This window comes from Musa acuminata, chromosome BXJ1-9 (genome assembly GCF_036884655.1).
Source record: "Musa acuminata AAA Group cultivar baxijiao chromosome BXJ1-9, Cavendish_Baxijiao_AAA, whole genome shotgun sequence".
Classification (NCBI taxonomy): domain Eukaryota; kingdom Viridiplantae; phylum Streptophyta; class Magnoliopsida; order Zingiberales; family Musaceae; genus Musa; species Musa acuminata.
The window spans coordinates 11,058,197-11,085,490 of NC_088335.1; the positions used below are offsets into that span (position 1 = coordinate 11,058,197).

General features: G+C 37.6%; 3 protein-coding genes across 3 annotated transcripts in view; all 3 read right to left on the reverse strand.

Annotated features, from left to right (window-relative positions):
• Positions 1-104: 104 nt before the first annotated feature.
• Positions 105-13,313, reverse strand: LOC135593189 (betaine aldehyde dehydrogenase 2-like). Its single transcript, XM_065083049.1, has 15 exons — positions 13,120-13,313; positions 12,825-12,967; positions 10,323-10,403; positions 10,100-10,248; positions 8,271-8,363; positions 8,080-8,203; positions 7,902-7,967; positions 7,663-7,729; positions 7,445-7,521; positions 6,889-7,002; positions 4,355-4,432; positions 4,122-4,273; positions 3,968-4,028; positions 521-627; positions 105-440 (listed from the first exon to the last, which is right to left on the reverse strand). Exons 1-15 carry the CDS (start codon positions 13,238-13,240, stop codon positions 350-352), a joined length of 1,524 nt encoding a protein of 507 aa, XP_064939121.1. The 5' UTR covers positions 13,241-13,313; the 3' UTR covers positions 105-349.
• Positions 13,314-14,198: 885 nt separating this feature from the next.
• Positions 14,199-22,046, reverse strand: LOC135593191 (uncharacterized). The gene is made up of 5 exons (XM_065083051.1): positions 21,611-22,046; positions 21,102-21,223; positions 17,867-17,958; positions 15,450-15,536; positions 14,199-14,487 (listed from the first exon to the last, which is right to left on the reverse strand). Exons 1-5 carry the CDS (start codon positions 21,967-21,969, stop codon positions 14,380-14,382), a joined length of 768 nt encoding a protein of 255 aa, XP_064939123.1. The 5' UTR covers positions 21,970-22,046; the 3' UTR covers positions 14,199-14,379.
• A 1,433-nt stretch (positions 22,047-23,479) lies between these two features.
• Positions 23,480-27,294, reverse strand: part of LOC135593190 (probable cadmium/zinc-transporting ATPase HMA1, chloroplastic) — a 35,987-nt gene continuing 32,172 nt past the window's right edge. The window contains exon 13 of the mRNA XM_065083050.1: positions 23,480-23,880. Coding sequence (XP_064939122.1) covers positions 23,698-23,880 — 183 coding nt within the window. The 3' untranslated portion in view covers positions 23,480-23,697. The remainder of the gene's footprint in view (positions 23,881-27,294) is intronic.

A 27,294-nucleotide genomic window follows, 5' to 3' on the forward strand; every position in this document is an offset into this window, starting at 1 on the left:
TTTTTACGTTTTAATTAAATTTAGTGACAATAAATACATATAACCGTGGTGACAATATTGTATCTCAATTAGATGTAAGTTTCGATTCATTGGAGGAATAAATATATCTACTCAAATCGAATCCATTAATGGAGCATGATCAACCATATCCTTCGGGTGGTACTCCCAAACGAAGCCATTCCAGAAAAAGGACCGGGTAGCACAGCATGTAGGTTTCGGAACTCAAGTGCAGTGGCATATAGTAGCGACTAAAATGCATCTCGCATAGTTTATTTAAAGTTCCATGACCACTTGGAACGATGCAGATGGTTGGTGAGATTGATCACGCCCGGGCAGGTCCTCGTTGTGTCTACAGCTTGGATGGAGACGGATACCAGCCCCACGGGTCATCTGATATGTATTCGGTGACCTGCTTGACGCTCAAGTAGTTATCCAGCCCCCTGTACAGAGAAAGGAAAAAGCATGATAGAAGAGAAAAATGCAAGAGACGACGGACTGCAAAGATTTTTACAAGACTCACCATTCACCAAGTTCACGCCCGAAACCACTGCGCTTGGTTCCTCCCCAAGGAGCTTGACAGAAGCAGGGTTGCGAGCAGTTTACCCAAATAACTCCCGCTTGAATCATCTGAATGGGCAAAGAAAATTCTGAGCTTGCTTGACCAAGAAAATTTCCCACTCAAATGCAGCTCCTTAAAGTTGGTTTTACTTATATTTGTGACTGGCTAAACCAAAGTAGGGGAGAGGTACAAATTCTGATGTTAAATACCACCAAATCCGGTCCATCTGGTTAGATGACTTGGTACTTTGCTACAAATGCCTAGTGACGTACAGGTAACTCATATCTCATAATTACTTTTGTATCATGCCATGTGAATCTTGTTTCCAATGTAGTTTCATTTTCTGTGACTTGTAACATGAATGATATAAACAGACCTTATATACAAATTAAATAACATAAAAAATACGAATAAAATAGAGAAAATGGAGGATCCTAAAGCATCATAAAGTAGAAGGTTTTGATATAATTGATTAATTATTAAAAAAAAGATTTGAAAAAAAAAAAAGATTGCTCACAGAACTAGGCAAAATAGTGAAAATGGCGAGGCATGTTCTGATGAGTGATCCATGACCACCAAAAATCCTCTTAGGTTAAACAAGTACCCTTTCTCATGTTGATATGGATATATTGCACAATGATACAATATGTCTGGGCTTCACTCTTCCTAAAAGAGGAAGTAGAAAGTTGATATGGATATTAAAGAATATCAAAAAAGATTAAACTGACACATGGTACGATGGAACGTAACAATGGACTCATATGTACCACCCGTACTAGGTGGTACACCATGGTACCATGAAAACCTTGCTACTACCAACTCTCCAATATTACCATCATCTATACCACCTCATCACAATAACTACTGTTGTTATCCTGTCACCACCTCATCACTAAGTTTCCCATTGTCTCCACCACCATGCCATCATTGATTCTACCACCACTACCATGTCGTTGCAATCAAGGTCTAAACTATCAGGCAAGTTGCCCAGTACAAGCTAGTATTTACCGGTTCAACGCTAAACCAGCTTGAAAACCAACCTGTTCCACTCAGTTTGGTTCTTGCCAAACATACTGCTCAGTATAATTTTTCATATCTCGTGTACTGCCTGGTATTTGACTGTTGTACTTAATTACCAAGCAGTAAGTATACTGCCCAATACTTGTATCCAGAACTCCCTCCCACATCATAGGCACCCCTTTTTTTCCTTTTGTTCTTACACACACAACCTCATTCTCCAAACTTCTTTCTCAAGGTCAATTGCAAAAAATAAAGTTCCATTATGAAGAAATCATCCTCATTTTTTATTCACACAAGTTATACCCAAAACTCAATAATTTTTTTTTGTTTTGTTGAATGAAATTATGTTATCATGACATCTTCATCTTAAGCTCACAAAATCATGGATTCTGGCTTCTATTTTGGCTTAGGTTTGACCTTTCTTTGTAGATCGATAAATAAATCTTATTTAATTTCTTGCTGAAATAAGGTGGATCTATGCAAATATATCATATATCTATTTAATTTGAAGCTAGATCTGCTCGGAACTGTCAGAAACTGGCATAAATCTAAGCCAAAATTTGTTCAAACCAAACTAAGATCCATTCGAATCCGACCAACATCTATGTAGATCCAACTTAGATCCATGCAGAATTAGACTAGATTCATGTTCAACAAAAATAAATCCATGGGGTCCTAACCTAAAATCATGTAGATCTAGGTCATATTTACTACTCAGTTCCAAATTTTATAATTATGTACTTGAATGAGCTTGTCAATGTCTGTAGGGTACTGACAGAAGCAGCAAAGTAATGATCTAATGTGGTAGCAAGTCACTTGGAGCACTGTCAACATTCGCAATTTGTCTGCTGTGATTACATACTGATTGTAGTGGAGGACTACTCCGACTGAAGAAACATTTTACTGATGGATTTTCCGATATGGCCAAATCAACCATGGTGAACACCAAAAATCAAAGTATCTTTTAGGATAGAGTTGGTTACCAGAAAATTATTAAGACTACAAAAAAAAGCTAGAGGGAAGCACCTTGACAGATGAGCATCCGAATCTCATTTGAGTTTATGTCTTATTTATAACTAATATGTCAAACTTCTTTTATCTTCATTGGGTTAATGTCTTGTTTGCTTTAGCTCATATCTGTTAAACATTAGTAATAAATTGCTCTCTCAACTCAATAGTTAAATTAGGAAATAAATTGCTCTCCCAGCTCAATAGTTAAATTAGTAATAAATTGCTCTCTCAACTCAATAGTTATTGTCTCTATTGAGACATCAGATTGGTTAGTACATTGTTGTACAAGTGATAAATCTCATATTCGAGTTCACGTATGAGCGTCAAGTATGCAATTTAATATAACAAAAAATTATTTATTTTATAAACTCAATAGTGGTTTGAATAGGCGCCCGGGCGCTCGCCTAGGGGCTCGGGTGACGCAAGGCAAGGTCAGAGCGCCTCAAAGATTGACCAAGTGATGCGCTTCGATGAAGTGCCACTTGGACACTCACCTAAACCTAGGCACCGGGCACCTCAATTGAGCGTCCGATTGAAACAAAACAATCAAATCAGACTATTAAGTTTGGTTCAATTGAACAATAGCTAGTTGGTTTGATTGAACCAACTAAGCTACATAATGTTATTATACTTGCGCAAAACCCACCCCGAGCGCCTTGCTTCATTTCTAGGTGGTGCGCTTCAAAGAGGCACCGCCTGGGCACTCGCCTGAGCCTAGGAGCCGAGCTCTTCGGGCGAGTGCCCGAGTTAAACCAGGAGACCAAGCCAGTGTTTTAGGTCTGATTCGATCTCCGGTGCTTTAGTTGGTTCGATCGAACCAACTAAAGCATTGATATCAGCCTTCCTCTCGCGACTTCCCCAACCCTAACCCTGCTCGCCGCTCTCGCTCCCATTGCCGTTGCCATTGTCGCCACTCCCGCTGCCGCTGCCAATGTCGTCGCTCCCGCTACTCGCTGCTACCACTGCCACTGCTCTCAATCAGTAGCCTCGATCTTCCTCTTACTCATACTCTTCTCACTTCAATAGTATACTGTTAATAGTATATTAACAGTATACTACTAACTGTATACTAATAATAATATTTTTTATTTAAATAATTATATTTATTAATTATATTATATATCTTTATATTTTAGCGCATCGCTTCGCTCGAGCGAACGCCTAGCGCCTCAGGCGTTTTTAGACCTTGGCGCCTAGCGCTTTTTAAACTGGTTTAGTATCATGTCATTACACATGGTTGGAATACAACAGAGATGAAGATAGCTGAAAAAAATGATATATTTGATTGCAAACAAGCCAAATTTGATGTCATCAACAAGATGCATGGTATACTGTTTTAAAATCAATGACAGTAGGAAATAGTATTCCAGGTTCTACCTCAGATATTCGCTGGCAACGCTCAGTATCTTTAGAAATCACAGCGCCTGCCAAGCCATAACTGGAAAAAAAACAAGTAATATCAGCGGGCATAACAACAATTTTATGTGCAGAATCTCAGATATTGCTTCAGTAACATGGGTAAGCAACTCACTGAGTATCATTTGCAAGTTCAATAGCTTCTTCTTCAGTCCTAAATGTCTTAACACAAAGAACAGGCCCAAAAATTTCCTCTCTCCAAATTTGCATAGATGTTTCCACATTTGTTATAATTGTTGGTTCAACAAAATACCCTTTCTCTAAATGCTGGCATTAGCTGATAATGTCAATAAATCCATATTGCTCCTTAAGTACAAAAGTGCAGAACAACAGAAGAGTATCATTCACCTGTGGGCGTCCACCTCCGCATAGAATAGTTGCCCCTTCACTTTTTGCAGTTGAAATAAACTTGTTTATCTTTTCATACTGAATCAATTAACATATAGTTAGATGGCAATTTACACTGTTCTTTTGGGAATCTGAGTCGTATATGCATAAATATTCTGCTTTACAATGCCATTAACAGAAATGACATCTTTATAGATCAAATATAGATTTAAGATCCTGGAAATACTAGGATAGAATTGCAAAAAAAAAGAAGAAAACTTAGTAGTAGGTAATCCACTGCTAACTAGGGAAGCCTGTTGTGAGGTATTTGCAATGCATCAGTCCTTCAAACAGAAAAAAAATAATCTTATAAAAAAAAGCATGTAGGACAAATACATAAACAATAATGGTTTTCTTTATTTTTCAAGAAATGATATTATGGTCCCAAAAACCCTTATCTGAACATATTTGTCTATGTCAGTAACAGATGATGCTCACCAAGTTCTCATAGCAGGTTATGCTCAGGTGAAAATTAGAAATAGGATGACTGGCTTTAAACTGATGCTAATTTCTTTAGAATTGTACAAGTACTCAACAACTTTGATATTTTGAATAAATCCAGATGTGGTGGACATCATCTGCACGCAGATCAAGATTCTAAAAGCCAAGTCAGAGTTATCAGTTACATGTTCTGCTACCACCCAACCAGAAGAAGGGAAAAGAAAACCTTGTCACATAAAAGACTTGCCTCAAAAGATAAGATATACAATCCAAGCTGTAGCTCTCTGGTTGGCAGTGTTATATGTAAGTTGACAGCTAGTGTTCACCACTTATCCATTCAGCTGGAATTTAAAAAGGATTGCATGAATCTTACTAATTTATTCTTTCTACCTTGGTTGCCCCATCTGTTGTCATGCTTTGTATATTTTCTCTACTTTTCTCATATCCAAGTATATGAATATCTTTTACACTATTCTCTCTCCACAACCATCCTACTTCATGTCATTTTCAAAGTTTTTTCCTCGACATAATGGTTGTACCTGCTATAGGCAGCCATGTGGTTGTAACACCTACAAACTACTAAGAAAATTTAATATATGATTGTAAATATCAGGAAAGGTGGTTTCTATCAAGCTTAGAGATCACACAGATCGGAAGTAGGTAACCTGGGACTTATGAAAGACTCCTGCTAGTCAGGTCTATTTCCCAATTTGCAACAGCTATGAATTTGGCATCAAGGATAGATGGTCCATGTTACATTGACAACTATTTGTAGAAGTTTGTCAAATCTCCATTTGAGTCTTTTACAATTGAGTTTGACTCTATGGCCGACCTCATATTGAATGACATAGTAAAGAACATGGTATGCAATTTCGAATAGTACTGCCCGGTACGGGCGGTACATACCGGTCCGACGGCATACCGGTACGCGGACCACCCGCTACCGGACGGAACGTGCTACAGTAAGAGGAAGAAATATTTAAAATCACTCGGTACGCCCTAGTGTACCGAGCAATACACAGTACTGTACCATACCGAGCCAACCTCGAAACACCGGTATGGTATGGTATTGCATACCTTGGTAAAGAAGGCACAGAAAGAGACATTTTAACAAGCCTAGAAACAGCGAATTTGCACTTCAAACATTCTACAATAGGAATAAAATCACCACAATATTTAACTTCTGACTAAGATAATATAGACACTTAGCAAGAGGATATTAAATATGAACTTATAAACTATAAATGTGTATAAAAGAAAGGATGGCGTTTGGAATAAGACTTTAAAAGAACACAGCAGACCGCATAGTGCCCTCGAAGAAATAAGAAAGAGTAAACAAAGAGTTCAAGGCCTAAATTACTTGTCCAATTGAGATGTTAATACAGCCAAATGTTCTTAAATAAGTTGCAAAGATAAATGGCGCAGAGGAAATAGAGTGTCCATGAAGGACTTGCCAGTTTAAACTGCCCCTTTAAATTTAATTAAAACATCTAGTAAATAAACTTGGAGACAGAAACAATATTCAGTTACAATGTACAAAACCACAGGACACTCTTCTCTATTCCTTATTCCTCCCTTCATAATGCAAACATATCAAAGGGTAGGAAACCTTAAAACAGTAAGAGAGGGAGGCAAAAAGGAGTATCAACAGGGCTCTGAATTGCAACCTGATAGAGTATCATATAATGGTTAAGTGTCCTATAAACATTTGAAGTTGCAAAGCAATACAACAGCGTAGCAGTGTTAGGACAAACACTATGAAACACTCATCAACTAATTTTACCTACTGGTTCCCCACAAAGATAAAGATAAATATATTGTGCAGTCTACCGACAAAGAATACTTTTAATTTCAAAGGTGAGTTTCATCCAAAAGAAAATTCGGATAAGCCACAAAATTTTCAAGCATTCAGCATCCAAAAACTCATAAAAGCTGTTGTGTTAAGTGGTTTACTTTTTAGAGTTTTAGCTAATGGTTTAGACCAAGTAGTAACTTAATCAGAAAAAAAATCCTAATCACAGTTAATTTGGAATTGATCTGTAAATGTCTTATACCTGTCCTTCACTAACCACAGGACCAAGCCTGCAACCTTCTTCCAATGGATCTGAGACTTTGATGTTTTTGGCCCATGTTACAAGCTTCCCAAGAAATTCTTCTGCGATGGTTTCCTGTCATTGTTACATATCCAGATATGAAACATAACTTCAATATCCATAGAAATAAAAGCAAGATTTGCAATACCGTACCGTACCAGTATTTCGACCTGGGCTCGGTACCGGTACGGTACGGTATCTCGAACGGTACACCCAGGTGTGCCGAGTACTGTAGCACTGCTACAGTGCTACAGTACACTGCTACAGTACTACAGTGCATTCAGACCGGTAACAGACGGTCCGCGTACCGACAACCTGTCGGACCGGTACGTACAGCCCATACCGGGCGATATGGTTCGGTACGACAGACCCTGAATAAAAGTACCTTATGAATTGTGTAAATAGTAAATACAAAACAAATAAGATAGATCTTAGATCATAATATTTTCCAAGTAAAAAGTGGCTATGGATATTACTATATAATATTTTGATAATGAAAATTCGAGAATACACTTACATGCAGAAGAAGGCGAGAAGTTGCACTGCAGATCTGACCATTTGTCCAAAAGCATCCAAAAAGTGTCCACTCAACAGCTGTTTTCGTTTGAGACAATTGAGCACAATCACTTTCAACTACTAAATGCTTAGACCATTGATAAATACTTCAATATAGATTATGGGAGCGTCAAGAAAAACAGTTATTTCAATTGAGCTGTCTAGCAGTTTGATACAGACCTTTTTCAACCTCAACATCTTCAAACACAATAATAGGACTTTTACCCCCTAGCTCCAATGAAACAGGCTGATAAAGGCCACAGAGATTAGATTCAAATAGCAACAAAAAGGAAATTCCACAATTCCTATATATTAATGTAACTGAACAACCATGAATAACAAACCTTTCTACAAATCAGCTAAAGAGAATGTCTACACATATAATAATAAGAAAATACAGATTACCAGAATAGACAAACCTTAACCATTTGGGCAGCAGATGTCATAATTTTTTTACCAGTTTCGGTACTTCCAGTAAATGCAACCTGCATAACAAAGTTGACCAGGTGTAAGTCTAATCATCATTTTCTTGAATAATCTAACATATAAATATGGAAGGTTTTTCAAAATCCATAAACATTAAGAACCTAGCTGAACCTTATCCACACGAGGATGAGATGCCAAAGGAGCACCAGCTTCTGAACCTAAACCAGTCACAACATTTAGCACACCAGGTGGCAGTGCTACTTCTTTACAGACTCGAGCAAGCTCCAAACAGGTCCTGATAAAAAGCTTCTTAGATGAACCAAGTCAAATTTAGTTCAAAAAAATACACAGCCACTTCTTACACGGAAGATAGTTCTGAGGGCTTCAAAACAGCTGTACATCCAGCAGCCAAAGCAGGAGCAACCTTCCATGCAGCCATCAATAGAGGATAGTTCCTTGAATTAAACGGTGAAGCATGTCAAAATTTTATCTGTTATGCTAAGTAACCACATTAAGCACACATAAAAGGTGTATCGTGTGAAATTCAGAATTTCGGTTTAAATGATAATTAACCCTTAAAAATTACTGCAGCAGTTGCATAAGATGGACACACCAAAACTGCAGTGTAGAGGACTGCATAATAAAAGTCAAACTTGTGAAGAGATGACTTAAGATGTAAATTGGAAAAGGCAGTACTTCAAGGCCTAATGACAGATTATCATCATCCTCCCTCATCAAAGCAGATTGCAGGTAGCCAATTTATGAAACTTAAATTGTAGAGCAGGTCTAACTTCATTTGCAACTACAAAGTAACAACATGCAGAATCAGTGATCAGAGCTCTCTTCTTTCCATTGGTGAAAACACCCAACAGATGGCAGGGAACACAACTCCCAATTATGAGAACAGATGGCAGGGAATACAACTCCCAAAAGAGTAACGAAACTAATCCTTGTTAGGACTAAGATGAGCTAAAAGTGCTAGACATGCATTTTCTATTTTCCTGTATTTATTGGATTTATTGTGATGCGCTTTATTAGCTTTAACCTGAGCCAAAAAGATGACTAATTATATAGAAATTTTCATATTTTTATAATAATATGGGGAAATGAGTCTGAGTCTGAGTCTGAGTCTGAGTCTAATTAGGAGTCTACGACGATGTATTGGGAAATGAGTCTAACTAGGAGATTAAGTGGATAGGAGAAAGATATATAGACACTCGATTTAAAATTTGGTATACTGAAAAGGTTAACCAATTTTGCATTGTTGTGGATAAGGATCTTAAGGATGATATTACAGAAGGAAAGAGATTTGGGAATCGAATTATAGTTTTACAATTTGTCCTAGGAGAAAAGATTTTATATGCTATGATTACTAATGTCCCTCAAGTTGGATTGGATGATCAAAATAAAAAAAATAATATATGAAAGATTTCGAATGTTATAATTGAACATTTTGGCAGTAATATATGAAACAGGTGATCTAGCTAATGTTATTTTTCATAATATGCATAAATTCCAAGTCTAGGTTGAACCGTGCCGCAACTACCTGAACTGCAGGCCTCCAACAAGCTATTTCATCCCCATATTAGAAGTTGAAGCACTTTGAGATCCAAATGATGAGATTTTTCAGACCATTTGACAATGAATTGCATAATGGCATGGTTATCTAATAGGTTAGTTCTTACTCCAAAGTCTTGTGATGTTTGTGAAAGATGATGCCAGATACTGTGAAGTAGCACTTGCAGTTCAAACCATTTACAATTCACATAAGAATATCATGACTTAAAAAATAGGACTGGTATAGTACTCGAGTTTTTTTAGTGTCCCTTCACAATAGGTGAAGGTCTGAGATTACAAATTAAACAATCAACCTAGCACTTTTTTATGCAAGAGACAAATGTCAAACTAGCATTACAATGGTCATAGATATGCACTCAGCATTAAGGAGACTATCAAATCCAACCTACAATATGGCATCTGCATGCTGCTTAAACTTATATGAAGTTAATATGAATACTCTAAGACTCCAGCTTCAACAAATAGGACAAATATTATAATCTCACGATATAGCGCTCTTAAATTCTTCTGTGTTGCAAACTGACTGCAGTTAAAAGAACAAATCACCCACAAATCTTGTAAAGGTTTAAAAGCAGTCAAGGTGCAGAAAGTATTAGGAAGTTTTGAAAGATACCAAGGAGTAATCAGCCCAACAACTCCAATAGGTTCTCTCAGAATGTAGCACTTAAATGTTTGCATAGGAAGAGAGAGTGGAGCTCTTTGTTTCGCATCTAAGGCTTCTGCAAGATCGGCATAAAACTCAAAACAACCAGCAACATCATCCTGGAAAACAGCAGAAAGAAGTAAATGTAAGGATCATTGAAAATAAACAACATTCCGAATACCAACATATGTACCATGTCCCAAGCCGCTTCATCCAGAGGCTTCCCACAATCAAGTGATTCCAATAAAGCCAGCTCAGATTTCTTCTCGATTATCTGAGTTTCATTAGATTAAAACAGTTAGAAATTTTAAATATAAAATATAAAATAAGGCAACCCTACAACATGAACTTTTCATATTTATCAATTAAAAAGTCTGTTATCTGCTATTTAAATTGTTTCAATAAAACAAATCATACCATGAAAATAGTAAAACAAGAAGACCTATATTATCTTTGTAATTGAACCTATTCTCTCTTTGTATACTGATCTGTTTTCTCCTCATTATGGCACTATTGTCTTCTATATGGACCTCATTTCTTTTTATAATGGACAAGAGTCCATGTGGACCAGCTAATCCATGAAAAAATGGTAAAGAAGCATTATTGGATGGATAAGCAACCATAACTTGCCCTGGTCCACACAAAAAAAAAGGAGATCAATAAAATACATCTGATTTACGGTAAAGAACAAACAGAAAACTGATAGGATGGAAGATCATGATTTATCATGGTCTGTCGTACCGAACTGTACCGCCTGGTATGGGCGGTATGTACCGGTCCGAGTGCACTGTAGCACTGTAGTACTCGGCACACTTGGGTGTACCACTCTGTCACGAACGGTCGTCGCACACCCGCAACAACTCCATTCAACGAATCGTTCGTCGCTAAGACCTGCATGTACAGCTGCTTGACAGCATGTTTTCTCTTGGTTTTGGGTCATTTTGCTTGTAAAAATGTAAGTTCGAACAAGCTGCAGCATTGCAAAGCGACCGCTCACCGAACCGAGCAAAACAGCCCCAAAACAGCCCAAAATAGCTCCGTTTTCGCGTGCCGCGGGAGAGTAGCGGTGATCTGCCTCCGCTCACCAAAACGTCAGCCATATCAGCCCCTTTGAACCCCCCGGGTGGCACAGGGCTGGATGGGGCTTCGGTTATATATCGGGCGTTGAACTCTCTTTCGCAAGTTCGCACGTGGCCTTTACGGGAACTTGTCTTCGCGCCCGGGACCAGGTGAGCGGCTGTTTGTGGGCTTGCAGCTGTTCGTTCATCCTTCTAAAGCCTTGTTTTCTCTCTCTCCCTTTTTTCTCTTGTGCACGCAAGGTGCTCGCTGAATTGCTTGTAAAGCTTCCCCTTTTCGCGAGACTTCGGGACTTGTCCGTTGCTCGTTCTTTCGAACTAACCAACTTTCTCTTTTACAGGTCCTTCGGGACCTGCGAGAGGTTACAAGTGGGCTGATTCTTGCGGAGCAATATCGCAAGGGCGAAGCGCGACTTAGGCAACGCAAGCTAAGTTCGCGTCTTTGCCACAAGGGTGATTCGCGACTTAGGCAACGCAAGCTAAGTTCGCGTCTTTGGCCGCAAGGGTGCCTCACGCCTTAGGCAATTACAGCTAAGGTCGTGACAGCTCGGTATATCGTACCGTATTGGTACCGAGCCCAGGTCGAAATACCGATACGGTACGGTATTGCGAACCTTGTGATTTATTATGTAGTTTCTCTATCAAAACTCAATCAGTTGATATTCGTCTCACAAGAAGCCACTTATGGATCATCAGGCACTGTTTCTCACATGATATGATGACTAGTCTTACTAGCACTCCTTGTTCAACAAAAATATGAAACAAGATCCAACTTATACAACAAATTTCAAGCCAAGCAGTCCAAGATAAAGTGATTATAGTATGTTAGATACACCAGCACTTATTCTCCTGCAGATCGTACCCGACTTCACTCATAGTATATATCTACAAGGATGGCCCAATATATCAAGTTCAGCATGTGGTAATAGGACTTACCACTCGATATAACTGTAGTTCTTCTTTTATATTTGAAGTTAAAGAAAACCCTTAAAACCCTGTGCCAACCCCCAAATACTGCCCTGATCCTCTCTCTCGTATGAAGAGGTCATGCCGTCTGCCGCCCACAACCTCCAGCCCACCAATGATACTCCTCTCCTCTTCTTCATCTTCTCCTCCGCTCCCCTATTATTCTCCATCTCTTCCCCCCTTCTGGTACCAGAGTACATACCATGAAACTCTTTTCAAATGGATTGCTAAATCTCTCTGAGAGTGAAATGTAGAAAACAGAAGATTCAAGTGATGAATGGAGTTAGCACCAATCTTTCATCGTAATGACAGAATAAGGCATGCAACCAAGTGGAATGCAGAAAATGCTTTGAGGAGGTTCACTGATGGATACCCACTGATTCATGAAAAAGGGATCGTAAAGGTCCTATAAGATGCATTCGACTTCCATGTTCTAACCTAGGGTAAGAACCCACAGAAAAAGAGGATGGGATCAAACAGATCTAGAGACCAATACAAGTATCTTACCCTAGAGAAAAGGATAATAATCAGCAATTCATCCAAAAACTTAAAACTAGTCCTGACATCAAACTACCGAATTAGCCCAAAATAAGAGTCAAAGGAAGGAAGACAAAATGACCAGCAACAATTAACAGATACGAAGGCGAGGATACCTTGGCAGCGATGGCTCGGAGGTACTTGGCACGTACGGCGCCTGGGGCACGAGCCCAGTCCGTACCCTTATTCCGGGTGAGCGCCCTCCGGGCGGCTGCAACCGCCAGTTCCACATCCTCCACGGTGGCAGCCGGAATATTCCCTTAACAAAAACAAACAACAATAAAACCCTTTTCCTAACGCCGATCAATATCAAAGGGGTCGAAGTAATCCTCGCATGAACTAAGACAGACAAAGAATAACCAAGAAGCGAACCCAAACGGAACGGTAATACAAAGAAAAGGGAACATCTACCGATAGACTCCTCGGTGGCGGGGTTGATTATTGGCAAACGCTTGCCTCGGACGGGCTCACTCCACTCGCCGTCGATGAACAGCTGCCGATGCGGGATCGGGATCGGGATCGCCATCGCCATCGCGTCCACGACGGCCAGTGCTATCACCGGATCGGAAGAGGCCTTGCCTTTACACGACGGAAACAAGATGTACTCCGATCTGCAAGAACAACAATAATGCTCCTCCTCTGCGCGGGCCCACAAAGGTCTCGTACCCGATCGCGACGGACGCGATACTCTTCCTGTGTCAGGTGGGTCCCATTGCCTCTGATCCTAATAGAGAGCAGGTAAATTCGCCGCGGAAGGAAAACATTGCTACGATGCGGGTAAATAGAAAAAAATAAGGCTCTGTGCTTTAAATCGGCCACTGAATAATATGTCATGCCGATGACACTTGCACTGAAAAAAAGTGAAATTTGCGACCCGAATGAGTGGGATATGAGTGGAGCAGTACTCGTCAAAAACAGGAAAAGCGAAACACCTGGCTCGCACCGCCAGTCCTGCCACGACACTATCAGTATACGAAGTCGTACGCAAATGCTACGTCGGCGTGTCCGTTCGAGTGACCGGAAACTAATAGCCTAACCGATTAGAAAAAGATAAAAAGAAAGATGAAGATTACAGAAAAATAATATTATTTTAAGATTAAAAAAATTATTATTATTATTATAAATGAATTAATATTAATATTAATAATTTTGTTAGTTATCATTATTTTTGGATCGCGTATAATTTACTGAGTTAGGTTAAATCGGTCCAATTCAATATGATAATTCAATTGGATGAGTTTTTTTTATTATTAAAAAAATAAGCAACCTGAAAACACTTTTGTCTTATTAAAAAAAAATACATGTTTTAGTGGATTACATTTTTTTTTTATCGATCGTTCCAATACATAAATTTTCAGATGGAACGGTTCATCAATGCGCCCCGTGAGTTTCTTATTTCGTATTCCTCTCGGAAAAGGTACGAAACCACACAGACAGATGGGGTAAATGTTGCATCAACCAGAAAAAGCAGAACAAAAGGCCTTGTGAACTATAGCATGCATCCGAATGCAACTTTGCATGAACTGTCGGTTAACTCGTCCTAATCACAAGCAGCAACATAAAATATTGTATATAGATTACATCATGGGTGACATTATATCACAGGTGGTTACATGTTACGGTCCATACGGAGTCCGAGAGTACATCGCCCAAGACAATGATCCAAATGCATCAATTAGACGTTCTAGACCCCAAAGTTCTAGCGAGCTCTTTGATGATGGTCTTCTCTTTAGCTTCACCATCAACTTCACGATGCCATTTTCTCGACATTTTCTCCGCCTGTAATTTGCAGGAAACTTGATTAGTAGCTAAAATTCAAAATCATGACAGTGAATAACTGAGATTTTGATTTTTGTCAATGCTCTCAAAGTTGTAAGTGTACCACCTAATGCATATAGGATAAGTAGCAGTATAAAAGTTTATGTCAAAATATTTAACATTTAATTAAATATACAAAAAGTAAGTTATCAAGTTTATTTTTTTGAAAGGCAAATAAAATGTTATTTTTGAAATGATTTATCTACAAAATAATTTAAGTGAGTTTAGATACAAGAATTTGGTAAAGATTAAACCAAGCAGCACTCGTGTGGATCATGTTTATACTAAAATGATAATAATGGCATAGGCAATAATTTAGAGAGAACGTAAACCATATATTCATATATAAGGGGATTCTCATACCTTTTAGTTTTAAGGATTGCATATATAGTTCGCTCCATGCATTTCATATTAACGATAACACTCACAGAGACCACATAACCTATGCAATGCAGCCAAGACAGGATCAAAAGCGAAAGATAAAAATGGAGAATAATGGAAGTATAAGAGGAGGATAAGTAGAAGAAAAAGGAGAAAGAAGAAATAATTAGGCAAGAAAATGAGAAGCAGCTTAAAGGAAGGAAAAGGAGGGAAGGGAAGATGACAGAAAAAGAGAAAACAAGAAGACAGCCAAAAAAAATAAAAAGGAAGAGAAGAGAAGAGAAAATTAAAAATATTATTTATCTTCAATATATTTTATTAAATCCCACCGGTCAGGGGTACACCCTCCACATTAGAGGGAGGCTCGTCCTCTGGGGATGCTTTTTTTATATTTTATTAACCTGGTCTGATTGATACCCATTATTCTGAGCACTGACCTAAAGACTGAAGCTTGGACATAACATTACTGGTTTGGTTCGAATACTTATGATATAAAGGACACAAAATAATTTTTGGAAAAGAAAATTAACCAACTCACTTACCCAAATGCGAAATGGACCCATCTGCTCCTTCACCATATCAGCTCCTGGCTGGATAAGATCTCTTCCTTTAGTCTTTATGTCATCAATCTTAAAGAAAAACATCATAAAGTTGTTAAGGCCATTCGTAATGGATAACTATCCAATTTGATAGACAATCAAAGTAACTTCGTTTAACATGATCAAGAAAGATGATGACATTAGAAGCATCATGTTGTGCAGTGTCTTAAGATTAAACTCATTAAGCATGTGCTCAGAGTTATTATAATGAGATGAATTTCTATCAGAAAACAGCTGAATGATTATCATTCAGCTTCCTATTGCAGTATAGATCCTACAAAAGAATCTCAGTTTATCAAAACAGAGATGAATGAGAGAGCTCACCAGATATGTTGATGGATATACAAACACAAAAGCATGGTGTATCAACAAACATCTCAGTCATTATTGTAGTGCCATATAGCAGAGATTAACGGCAATGACTTTGGAAGATCATTTTTACATATTTAGAATAACTCAAAAGAAAGATGAAGTCAAATATAAAAGGTATAATTGTCATGACCCGGGCCTGATGGGTAAACTAACCTATCAACTGCTCAAACCACTAACCACAATGTTTAAGTTGAAATCGATAATAATACACTCATCAGATCCTTATTAGCTAATCTTAATCTTGCTCACTTCCAATGTGGGACTATTCAGGATATTTCAATAGCACTTCTATAGAACCCTAATGTTTATTACTTGTAAGAGCAAGCTGAGAAGTGAAAAACCACTGGATAGGGCTAAAATAAAGTGAATATGACTCCAACTTGATTAACTATTGATTAAAAAGTCCCCGCTTGATTAGACTTCATCAGGTCTACAGAATATATTCGAATAGTAGTTGGAACCTAGAAATTTTAACCAAGTCTTTGAATTGGTTACAATACCTAATCTGTATCTGATTTCAAATACTAGCTCTGATATCAAATTGATAAAATATTTACTCATTTATCGATGGTCTTCTTTCTTCGATAGAAGGCATCCTCTGTGTTTCAAGAGAAAAGATGAAAAAAGAAAGGAGGAAGATAAGATGTAGGAGGAGACAAAAGGAAGAGAGTTGGAGATAACTAGTAAGGAAGTAACGTTGCTAACAATTGATCGGATATGATGCCTTTGAGGATACAAGACCTTTGTGTTAGATTGTCATCCTACCCCCTCTTATTTTTAAACAAAGTAGGACTTAACAGGACTAACAATCATAAAAGATGAGTGATGGAAAGTTTTACACATTAACAAAAATCCCCATGTTATAGGACTCCATAGCTCTTAGAATATGACTCTGATTAGGAAAATAGTTATTATAATTTATAACCTATACTACACTCATGTTAGGGCTTTTGGACACTAATTTAAGTCTAATTAAAAGTTTAGGTCTTCGAGAATTGCTTTTGAAGATGTGATGAAAATGCAATAATATTCCTAATCCGACTAGGACCAAGAATCCCTTTATGCAAGAGAGTTCATTGGGAATCATCTAGGTCTTGATTTGAATCTTGGCTAAGTTTTAACTTGAATTTTGATTTGGTGTCCTTAGGTCACTTGAATTAAAGATGCAAATCAAGTCATCATAAATCAACATTTTCAATAAGGTCCTATATCTTCGAGATGGTCCAATCGTGGTAAGTTCAAGCTTGGGATAGGTCTAGTAGAACTCTAGATTGACCTGAGCATATTTTCCTCACAAGAGTGACTGTCAGTTTGACATCATATTTGTTACAACTCAAGCATCAGACCATATAAGCTATTCACCCAAAATGGACTACTCATAAAATGAGCATTGGGTATAACTCGTATAAGAATTAAAATTTAGCCCACACTCAATCCAAATCAGGATATTACAAAATTTATCTGGATGTACGTTCCATAAAAGCTAAATCTTACATGCTAAATTATTAGTGGCCTGAAAATTATTTAAAACTATAGAAAATTCAATTTTGATGTGTCCATCTCCTTATGTTGGTGTATTTAGAAAAAAATGAGACAATGAGCTATTTATATCCACTTTATATGTTCACTTCTCTTTTTTCTCTTTTCTATTTTTCATTCTTGCTTCAAAGCTCATCCTTTGTTTCATTTTCTTAATCAAATCTATGAGCTAGTATGTGGTCGACAATCCAAAAAGAGAATTATAATATCAATTATGTTAAAGGGCTTTGGATCCTAACAAATTAGAATACTAAAATTACTTCTCATATAGTATACTATCGAATATACGAAATAAGACAACCAACAACCTTTTTTCAAAATAACAATCTTAATGATGGAAGATATATCATGCTTGCCAAGTACATGGCCCTTACTCAAAAATGTTTGTAGACAAGAAAACAAATGCTAAGAGGGCATTGCAGTTAATGCAACCGTGCATGATAACTTACACTGTGCAACTGTAGACTATTAGCTGCATAAGCCAGTAGAATCGTAGCACCACCAAAAACTATTGATGTAGCAACAGCAAATGCTTTTCCAACTACATAGGATACACATCAAACTGGTAAATTTTCATATGCAATATTTGTAAAAGAATAAATTTAGAACAAACTTCTACCATTGCCAATAGGAAAGTACTAAAAACCTAAAGACAAGAGTGATACTGTGATAGTATGTTACATTGTCTACTCAAACGAAAAAAATTGAATGTCAAATTACTTTCTTTTTACCAAACTCATAAGCATGCCTCATATAAATGTTATTCCTAACACTATCCTAATTTGTCTGTTACGGTGGACATCATTAAGTTTAGATCATTAGTAGTTACTCCACAAGTTCATGCTAAGGTTTATAATCTTGATTTGGTACTGATACCGGACATCAATCTAACAGAAACGATAATAGTATCAGAATTTGCTGAGTGTCAGGTATGGTCCAGTATCATCCAGAATAACAAATACCAATTTCAGAACCTTAAAACCCTACTAATCCTATTTTTTATTTTTGTCTTGCTGATAAATCAAAATATATTTTTAAGAACTATTATGTAAGAAATATGATGTAAGAAATATATATGTAATAAATTTAAAAATAAATGAGGCTTGCATATGACATTGTACATGTATTATGTATCATCACAAATATACGTCAAAACGTGTATACAAGTCATACCCTACTTTAGTGAAGTGTCCACTACCACTAAGACAAATGTTGTGTTACCTAGTAGGTGGGTCTAGGTCCACAATCTCGCATAGGTGGGTCTAGGTCCACAATCTCGCATTGAATGGAGAACCAAGGTTCGCAATACCGTACCGTATCGGTATTTCGACCTGGGCTCGGTACCGGTACGGTACGGTATACCGAGCGGTACACCCAGTAACAGTCGATCTGCGTACCGACAACCTGTCGGACCGGTACGTACCGCCCGTACTGGGCGGTACGGCTCGGTACGGCAGACCCTGTGGAGAACAATATTATAATCTTGACAAACCCACAAATGATACTGCTCCCATGACATTTGATATTGATATTGATAGACTATGCTGTAACTGAATCAAACTAGCAATAGTCATGGCAAATTGGTCGTTAAATTTACTTCTGTTACCAGCCACTATGTCAATTAAGCTTACTACTGCTTCAACTGTATGAGAAATGCAAGTCAGGGACCAAAGGATGCAAGATCTGAGCATTCATATATATCCAGCCCAAATTCAAATAGATTTAATAAGTGCAAATATCTGATTTAATATTCCACACTGATCAGGCTGAATTCATGCAAGTTTGACCTAGATTCAAGTAGACCTATGCTAGAAATGTATAGATCTAGCCTCAATTAAATAAGAATACAAGCTTACGACTATGGAATGCAAGATTGTAGCATGACAAGTTGACAGCTGCTCGGGAGAGAGCTACAATCTGAACCTCAATAAGCTTCAAATAGCATGAAAACAAGCGTGCAAGCTTCACATAGCTTTATGTGAACCAAAATAAGCACAAGAACCACAACTTCAACGTGCAAGCAGTTAATCAATTTATCTGTCATTTTCCTTGTATTGTTGTAACTAGTGAAGTCTGTGGTAGCCTGTCAGTCTTATTTTGCCTGTAGTTTGGGCCCCACAGCTTTATAAATAGTACATGAGCTGTTCTATCTATTGATAGTTGCACAAGGTGACAACCGAGCAACAACAACAGCAAAGACCCCATGCCATGGAAGGATCATGGAAGGATTTCCGTTGAGAGCACATGGCAACGAGACATCAGCTATCTGAGCCCCTTGGAACCCCCGTCAGGTGGCACCTAGGGGGATGTGTTCCCTGGGTAATATTAAGGTGGCCAAACATCTTAGTCAGTACATAGTTGTAGAGCTTTGAATGCTAGTTGACTGTTGGGCCTTGTCCAACTCCCCACGACCCCTTGTGTGCTGTCATTTGAAACTTGTGTGTGACTCTTTTGTGCCAACAAAGTTCTTAAGTGCTTCATTGCTTGTTCAATCTGATTCGAAATGCCTTTGCAAAGCAACAGTAGCCTGATAATTGCTTAACCACTAATTGTTTTATATCTTGCAAGTCTGCTAGCCCTGCAAGAGGTTGCAACTTAGCTAACCTTCTGCGAGCAGGTTTCACTAAGGTTCCACGCTACTAAGGCAATTACAACCAACTCTGTGACATAATGCCCTTTTAGTGATGGCACCTCCAGATAGCCATCGACACTCTAACAATCAACAGATCTAATTGTTGATGGGCTATTTGAGGTTATTTAAGATGCATGGAATTTCCAATAAATACCCCATCAGCTAGGCGAATTGTGGTAGTGGTTTAAAAGAGAAGCCAGTAAATTTGTGTTTAAAAGCCTTCTTTCTAACAAATTCTTAAGTTCTTCAAGGTTTTTAATCTTTTGATTGATTTAACTGTCTCTTCGTCTCTCATTGAATCTTGTGAGACTGTTCTTACGGGAGAAAAAGAGATAAGAGAGTGCAAAACTTTGTTAAGAAGTCATGAGACAAATTTGAATTGTAAACGTTCATTCCCAATTCATGAAAAGGAGAAAGCTCGAAAGGGTAGCCGATCTTTGGTTGCCAATATAGAGATTTAGTGGACATGGGTCATGGACAGAACCACTATAAAAAATGTTGTACCTTACCCTTTCTTTGTTGTTCTTCTCTTTAAATTGTTTTCAAGTCTTGGAAATTGACAGACTGTCAAAAGCTTCATTGCTCTAATTTAACTCTCTCTCTTTCTCTCTCTCTCTCTTAGTGCATTTAATAAGATCTTATTATCATATAGAGAATCCTTCCTGAACCACGGCCTATAGATACCCTTTTGCGCATATGGATGTCTAGGTAGCCCAAGTTAACAAGAATAAAGTATAATATTATCAGAATATCCTTCTTAATATACGCTCATAACCAAAACGAAAATACTCAGGAAATTGAAAAACACATTTGGCCATGGCTACCTCTGACTCAAGAACATAAAACTAATGGAATATGAACTCGACTCAACCTAACCAAACTAGATCAATGTCATTACTGAATCAAGCATATTCTATAAGTTCTATAAATAAAAGCAGAAATCTTCATCAAATGATTTTACAATTTTTCTCAATATTATAAATCTAAAAAACAAAACACAGTAAAATTAGTATCTCCTAGAATGTCATATGTGAAAGGGATGAGGAAATTACTCTGTGAGTAACCCACTAATGCAGCCTTTATCTTCTCTGAGTCAGCAGGTGAATATCTATCATGCCTCAACTCGTTTGCGGTAGATGCTGAAATGTTTGGTTGCTCGAGTGGCACTTGCCATCTGTATTAACAATAATCAACAGCAGACATGAGCTAAACCCTGCGTTCACAAAGCTATCATCTCAGCTAACAGCTATAATATAAAACTAGAACAGAACCACTTCCGGTCGTATCACCTTGTGGCAGAAATAACTTTGAGACATATGGCTCAAACAAGTGGTAATATTTCATGATATGATGTTCGGGTGCTCTAACCGTAAGGCCAATCTCGAGGTTAACAAGATGTGGCGCAGATGTAAATCGTAAACATGGGATGGTCGATCACCAATTAATTGACAAAATTATCCAAGAAAACCTAAAAAAGTATGCAATGTCGACTCTACAAAATTAAGCACAGATGTAAATAGAATCAAGAAGTGCAATTGTTCTAAAAGAGGAGAGAGCATACCTTTTAGGTCCGAAGGTGGCCTGCGGCAAAGAAATGTAGGACCGGAGGGGATTGTGAGAATCCGATAGAACAGGGGCGGAAGAGGAGGACGAGCTATGGACGAGCCATCTGGAGGAGATCGAGAGGGAGGATGGTTCTGGTACCGCCGCTCCCTTGATGGGGAGGGAGTGACGGAGGATCTCCGGGAGAACGTCGGCGGTCCCGACGGCGTCATCCGTCAAGGCCTTAACGCCATCGGCGGAAGCTGAGGGCGGCGGCGGCGGCGGAAGCTTCTGGGCGAGGCGCCCGACGGCGTTCTTCGACTCGTGGAGGAAATAAGCCCCCTCGGTGGCGGCCAAACGCCCGGCCAAAAAACTCATCGCGCTGCTGCAGCGCCTCTCCAACAAACCAAACTCATATCGGTAGTTTTCCGCGGTTGAAATTTCCAGCAGTCTTGGGAAACAAGTTTCTTTTTCTATAATAATTAAATGATAATTTATTATTTTCTGTAGTGAGTCGAAGACAATTTCGTACACCCTCAAGAAGCTGGACAACGTTCCATGTTTACTGGAAACCTTTGCTGTGGGTAATCTTTAAAAAATATATATAATATAAATTTATTATTTATAGTTCCTTAATTATCAATCTTATCCCTTTTTTTTTTTTTCATAACTCCTATGTCGGAATCATTGTCGCACCGTCGGAACTTAGTGCTACTCATCGCTCGATGCTCCGTCGATGTTGTTTGTTGTCACTCTACTCTACGATTCGATGCTATTTCAACATTACTCCAAGAGAAGAGAAGAGAAGAAAAAAAAATATTTACATCCATTTATAGAGGAGGGTTCGAAATATTAAAAAGTTTTTAAATAGAATTCTTCCTCGAGATTGAGTCGAAGTTTCAAAAAAAAAAAATTTAGATTTTTCCCGAGAATCATATATATCGTTTCTAGAATTCTCAAATAACACATCTTTCTTTTGTGTAATATTTGTAATATTTATTTCCTCTCTTTTTCTATGGACCAATCTAGTTTTTTAGTGTTTTTAGATGGTGTGTTATGATGTTTTCAACAATACCCAAAAAAATACTATAACATATAGTATAAAAATATTATAACATAATATTCTTTTTGTATAAATTATATAAAAATATTATGTTTACAATGTTTTTACACTACATTATAGTATTTTTCAATAATAATAGAAAATAATGCAATACAAAATATTGTAATATAATATTTTTGTTTTCAGTAATTCTAGAAAACTTACTATAATATAGTTTTTTTTTTACTATGTTTTAGTGTCTAGTATTACTGAAAATATTATAATTAGACCGATTCACCTGCCGATCGATTCACAAGAAAAATGAAAGAAAAAGGTTAAAAAAAAAAAGTAGATGGCTATGGATATATATTTTACGTATTAGTAAAAAAAGAGGTGATGTATTTTTGAAAATGAAAGGTGCTTCTCGAGAAAACCTAAGAGATGGAGGCATTTTCGAAAATTCACCCCTCAAAAAACCACAAGATGCCTAAGAATTAGTTCGAGAATTGATACCATGCAAAAGTGAGAGTTTTCTAACAATTAGTTCCTCATTTGATGTATCTGATGCCTAAGAAATCATATCATATCATTTAATGAAGAACATATCTTTCAATTTAATAAATGTTCAATTAAATTGAACTGATGCAATTTAATACATTGATTCAATTCGATGAGATTGAAATAGAAAAGAAAAGACTTTTGTCCTTTCTTTATAAAAGCACAAAAAGAGTGAGCTTCCACAGAGAACTCACTAGTTTTATTTGCCCTTCAGTCTTTTAACACGAGAGTCAATCCTCAACAAAGACTGCAAGACAAGTTACAGTCGTCCTATTTGTAACACACGTCTAGTTCAATAAGAATTGGGCAGTAAAAAGTCAATTCACAGATGCGAAGCTTGTCCTTGTTGTTGGAGATGACAAGGCACAGGGCTTTTAAGCTATTACATTCAAGGATGCCAACGAGTTCCACAATATGGTGGACACCGTAAGGATGACAGATTATATGCCAAAAACTATGAAAACTTGCTCTCCAATTTAATTCTAGAGACACTCATTCTACAGATTTTACACGGCCGATGGTTGAATAGTACTGTTCCAGGACGGCCTCCATTTTGTAAGATCGACTAAAACCTTTCTTAGTTGATACAGTGCTTGCCGAAGATCCTCTTTCCAGGACCATGTTGGGTTGTTGAGGGCACGAACCGAGTTAAGACAGACAAGGAGCGTCCCACCTTCGTGAAGAAGTACCTGCAAGAAATAGGAAGGATTACTTGGGATGATTACAACAACCAAAAGTCGGTCAGTTCTGCTAAATGGTTCTTTAAGTTGACTAACATGACACTACTTAAAAACATATCCACTGATACATCAACTTAGTTCTGCTACATGATTGCCCCATTATTCAGTTAGTTCTCCTACATGGTTGCCCCAATATCAATGACTGTAATCCTGTAGGTATGAAAATGATCCATATAGCAATTATCAGCTGGAAACCCCATCCAGAGTGGTCAGCTAACATCAAAGATAAATCAGATGCCAATACTACAACAATGATTAAACTTGTCCACTGATATATCATTGAAGATCCAAAGTTCAAAGGATTGTACTAGTAATCTTCTCAAAGCATATGAAAGGTTCTATCCTAACTGTCCGTCACAAGCTCTGGGAAGAACAACAATACTTATAAATTTGAAAGCATTTATATCCTGACGTGCTACGTCAAGGAGAAGATATATATTTCAGTTCTAACACCTCATGATCCTCCTTGATGATAATGTCAGACCTAAAACAACCTCTGTGACGGTTGTGGATAGCTCACTGTAGCTCCTATCTCGACCATCCATATGACGGAAATAGATACCAATGAGTGACAACATTACAGCCTATCGACAACTAAACTATAAATCCACCTCGATCAGCTTTGGATCTTCAATAGTATGTTCGTCAAAGCCAATATGGCTACCAAGATCACTAAATATAGCAACTTATCGTATCAGCTACTAAATTTACAAGATGCCTCGCCAATAGGCATTATGCAACTCACAAGTGGTGACTCAACTGAACCAATGCCTGCTATCAACAATCGGAACCACCGACAAAGCTTCTGTAATATGCTAGACTGGTCAAGGATATAGAAGACTACACAAATTCATTCATTCTTTTACTTTTTTGAGAAAAAAGTCCACAATTGATGAATTAGAGGCTACATTCTAGGGATTCGTCATAAATTGAGAGAAGATCAAAGAAAAACAACTAAAGCAAACCTCTCCCAGTCCTCTTACCACAACTTCCAAGAACATTCCTGGTGAAGGAAAAAGATACAAATTCAGCACCTAACTGCGTAAGATCACCCCGAGGATGGGCAATATCACCCTGAAAATTTCAGCATAGTACAATCCTATTGTGCGAATCCAAACCAGATACTATATACCCCTTTACAGACCATTCTAGTGGCTGGTCCGCTATTCGGATACTCTTCATTTTGTCAATCAAATGGCGAAATATCAGCCCTTCAAATTTCAACTCAGTATAAGCTCATTCTGGCTTTCACACAATAAATAGAGTTTCCAATAATAGTGATGAAAAATGATATGAAACAGTCCTTTGAACTTTTTGAGGAGTTCAAAAGTCATCAACCAATTAAAAGCAAGATCACAACAAGTCTTTGTCCCCAAAAACTTGAAATTATAGACCAACCAATAGAGCTCTGGCACTCGATAAAATTCCAATGCCATCAAAATTTGATGTCGAGCAGGCATGATTCTATGTATGTCGAGTTGAAGTTCAGATGAATTTCAATGGGATTGAATAAAAAAGAAGTTTCACATGATGTTGACAGCTTGAAGTTTAGATGAATTTCATTGGCATTTTAGTAAAAAAAAGTTTAAGATTATATTGTCAGCATCTCCCAGGTCTCAAAAAATTATTCATGCAATTTTTCCATTTCGCAAATTTAACATGCTGCTAATTTATGCAACAGTAGTATAAGAATATTTCCAAAAGTTAATTTGGTTGTCTGCCTTGAAGATCAACAACATAAGCTATTTACTATTAAGTCAATTAATGGAAAAAGTACAAAAAGGAGAAATATTTTCATATGATTTTTATCAATTTAAAAAGTGTGTTTGTAGAGCAACTAGAGATTCACTATGTGGCTTTTATAAAATAATGGTATATCCGATAATTATGTTGAGGCCATATAATACGGGGTTCGTCGTATGGAGATATACCACCCGATAAGGGCGATACATACCGATTCGATAGGGGACCAATACGTAGATCGCCCTATACTAGATGGTACCATTAAGCTATTTTCGGCAATTTTACCATATCGTCGGTATGCCCTGGTGTATTGACATACAGTACATCGGTACACCTCGGTATGTATCATACTAATAGCTAGTCGATACACTGGTACAGACCGGTAAAACAAACCTTCATATAGTATATGTATGATAATGTTGTCTGTTACTCTGTTAGAATTATAGGGAGTGAGGGAGTGTTTGCTAGAAAGAAAGTGGGATGGGACACATTGATAAGTGGAGAAAATAGGAAAGAGGTGAAAGGCCAACGGACATAGAAAAATTCACATTTTTGCCTCAAATGTTTGATATTTTATGATGTGGGGGATCAATATTTTTGCTATGATTGGTTCAAGAGTCCTACAAAAAACAAGATATAAAAGATGAACCAAATCTTATCCTAGACTAAGCAAGTAAGCAACTATCACACACAATAAGCTATAACAATGCAAATCGACACATCCTTTAGACTCCAATCTAACTAAAAATATTATTTTACTTTTTAAGTATATTAAATATGCACTGGTTACAAATATATGCTAAAAAGTTCTTAGGAACATCACTAAAATGGAGAAAGAACTATTTTTGGCTTAAAGATCCTGGATCACATCAGAATACCACAATAAGTCTCATACATTTTAACAAGGTACAAATGTAAATATCACAAAATAATAAAACAATAACATGTAAGACAAGATTACCAAGAATTGCATGGTTAACAATAACATAGTTCTTACCATGTTTTACTATACTAGCTGATTTAATATGGTTTGGCCAGTATTTACCAGGCCAATGGTCAATCAGTACACGAACCAGCCCAAACCAGATGGTCCAATCCGGTTCTTTATGTGTGTGTGTGTGTGTGTGTGTGTGTGTATATATAATCAGTACATGAACCAGCCCAATCCGGATGGTTGAATCCAGTTCTTTATGTGTGTGTGTGTGTTTTTACTTTTAACCAGTCTTCAGCTAGGGATGCAACCCCTCGCGAGGAGTCACAAGGAGGTCTTCACCCATTTCTGCCTGCTATTGTTCATGAATCCGTCCACTCCATTACTATTCCTCCTCTTCTTCTTCTTTTCTTCCTGCTTCTTCCTTCATTTTCTTCCTCTTCCTTCTTCCTCCCCTCTCTCCCTCCCCCTCTCCTTTTCAGTGTACAGCATACAAGCACACAGTATGCCAGAATGGACCGGACACATATCAGTCTGGTCATGGATCAAAATGGATCCAGTAATCAAGACTGCATTCCTTGGTTCTTACCTACATATAAAGCACTAACAATTTCTTCAAAACAAAATAATGTAGGTTTAACAAAGTTCTCCACTGGAAAAGATTCAACATATTGTTTGTCAGAATTTCA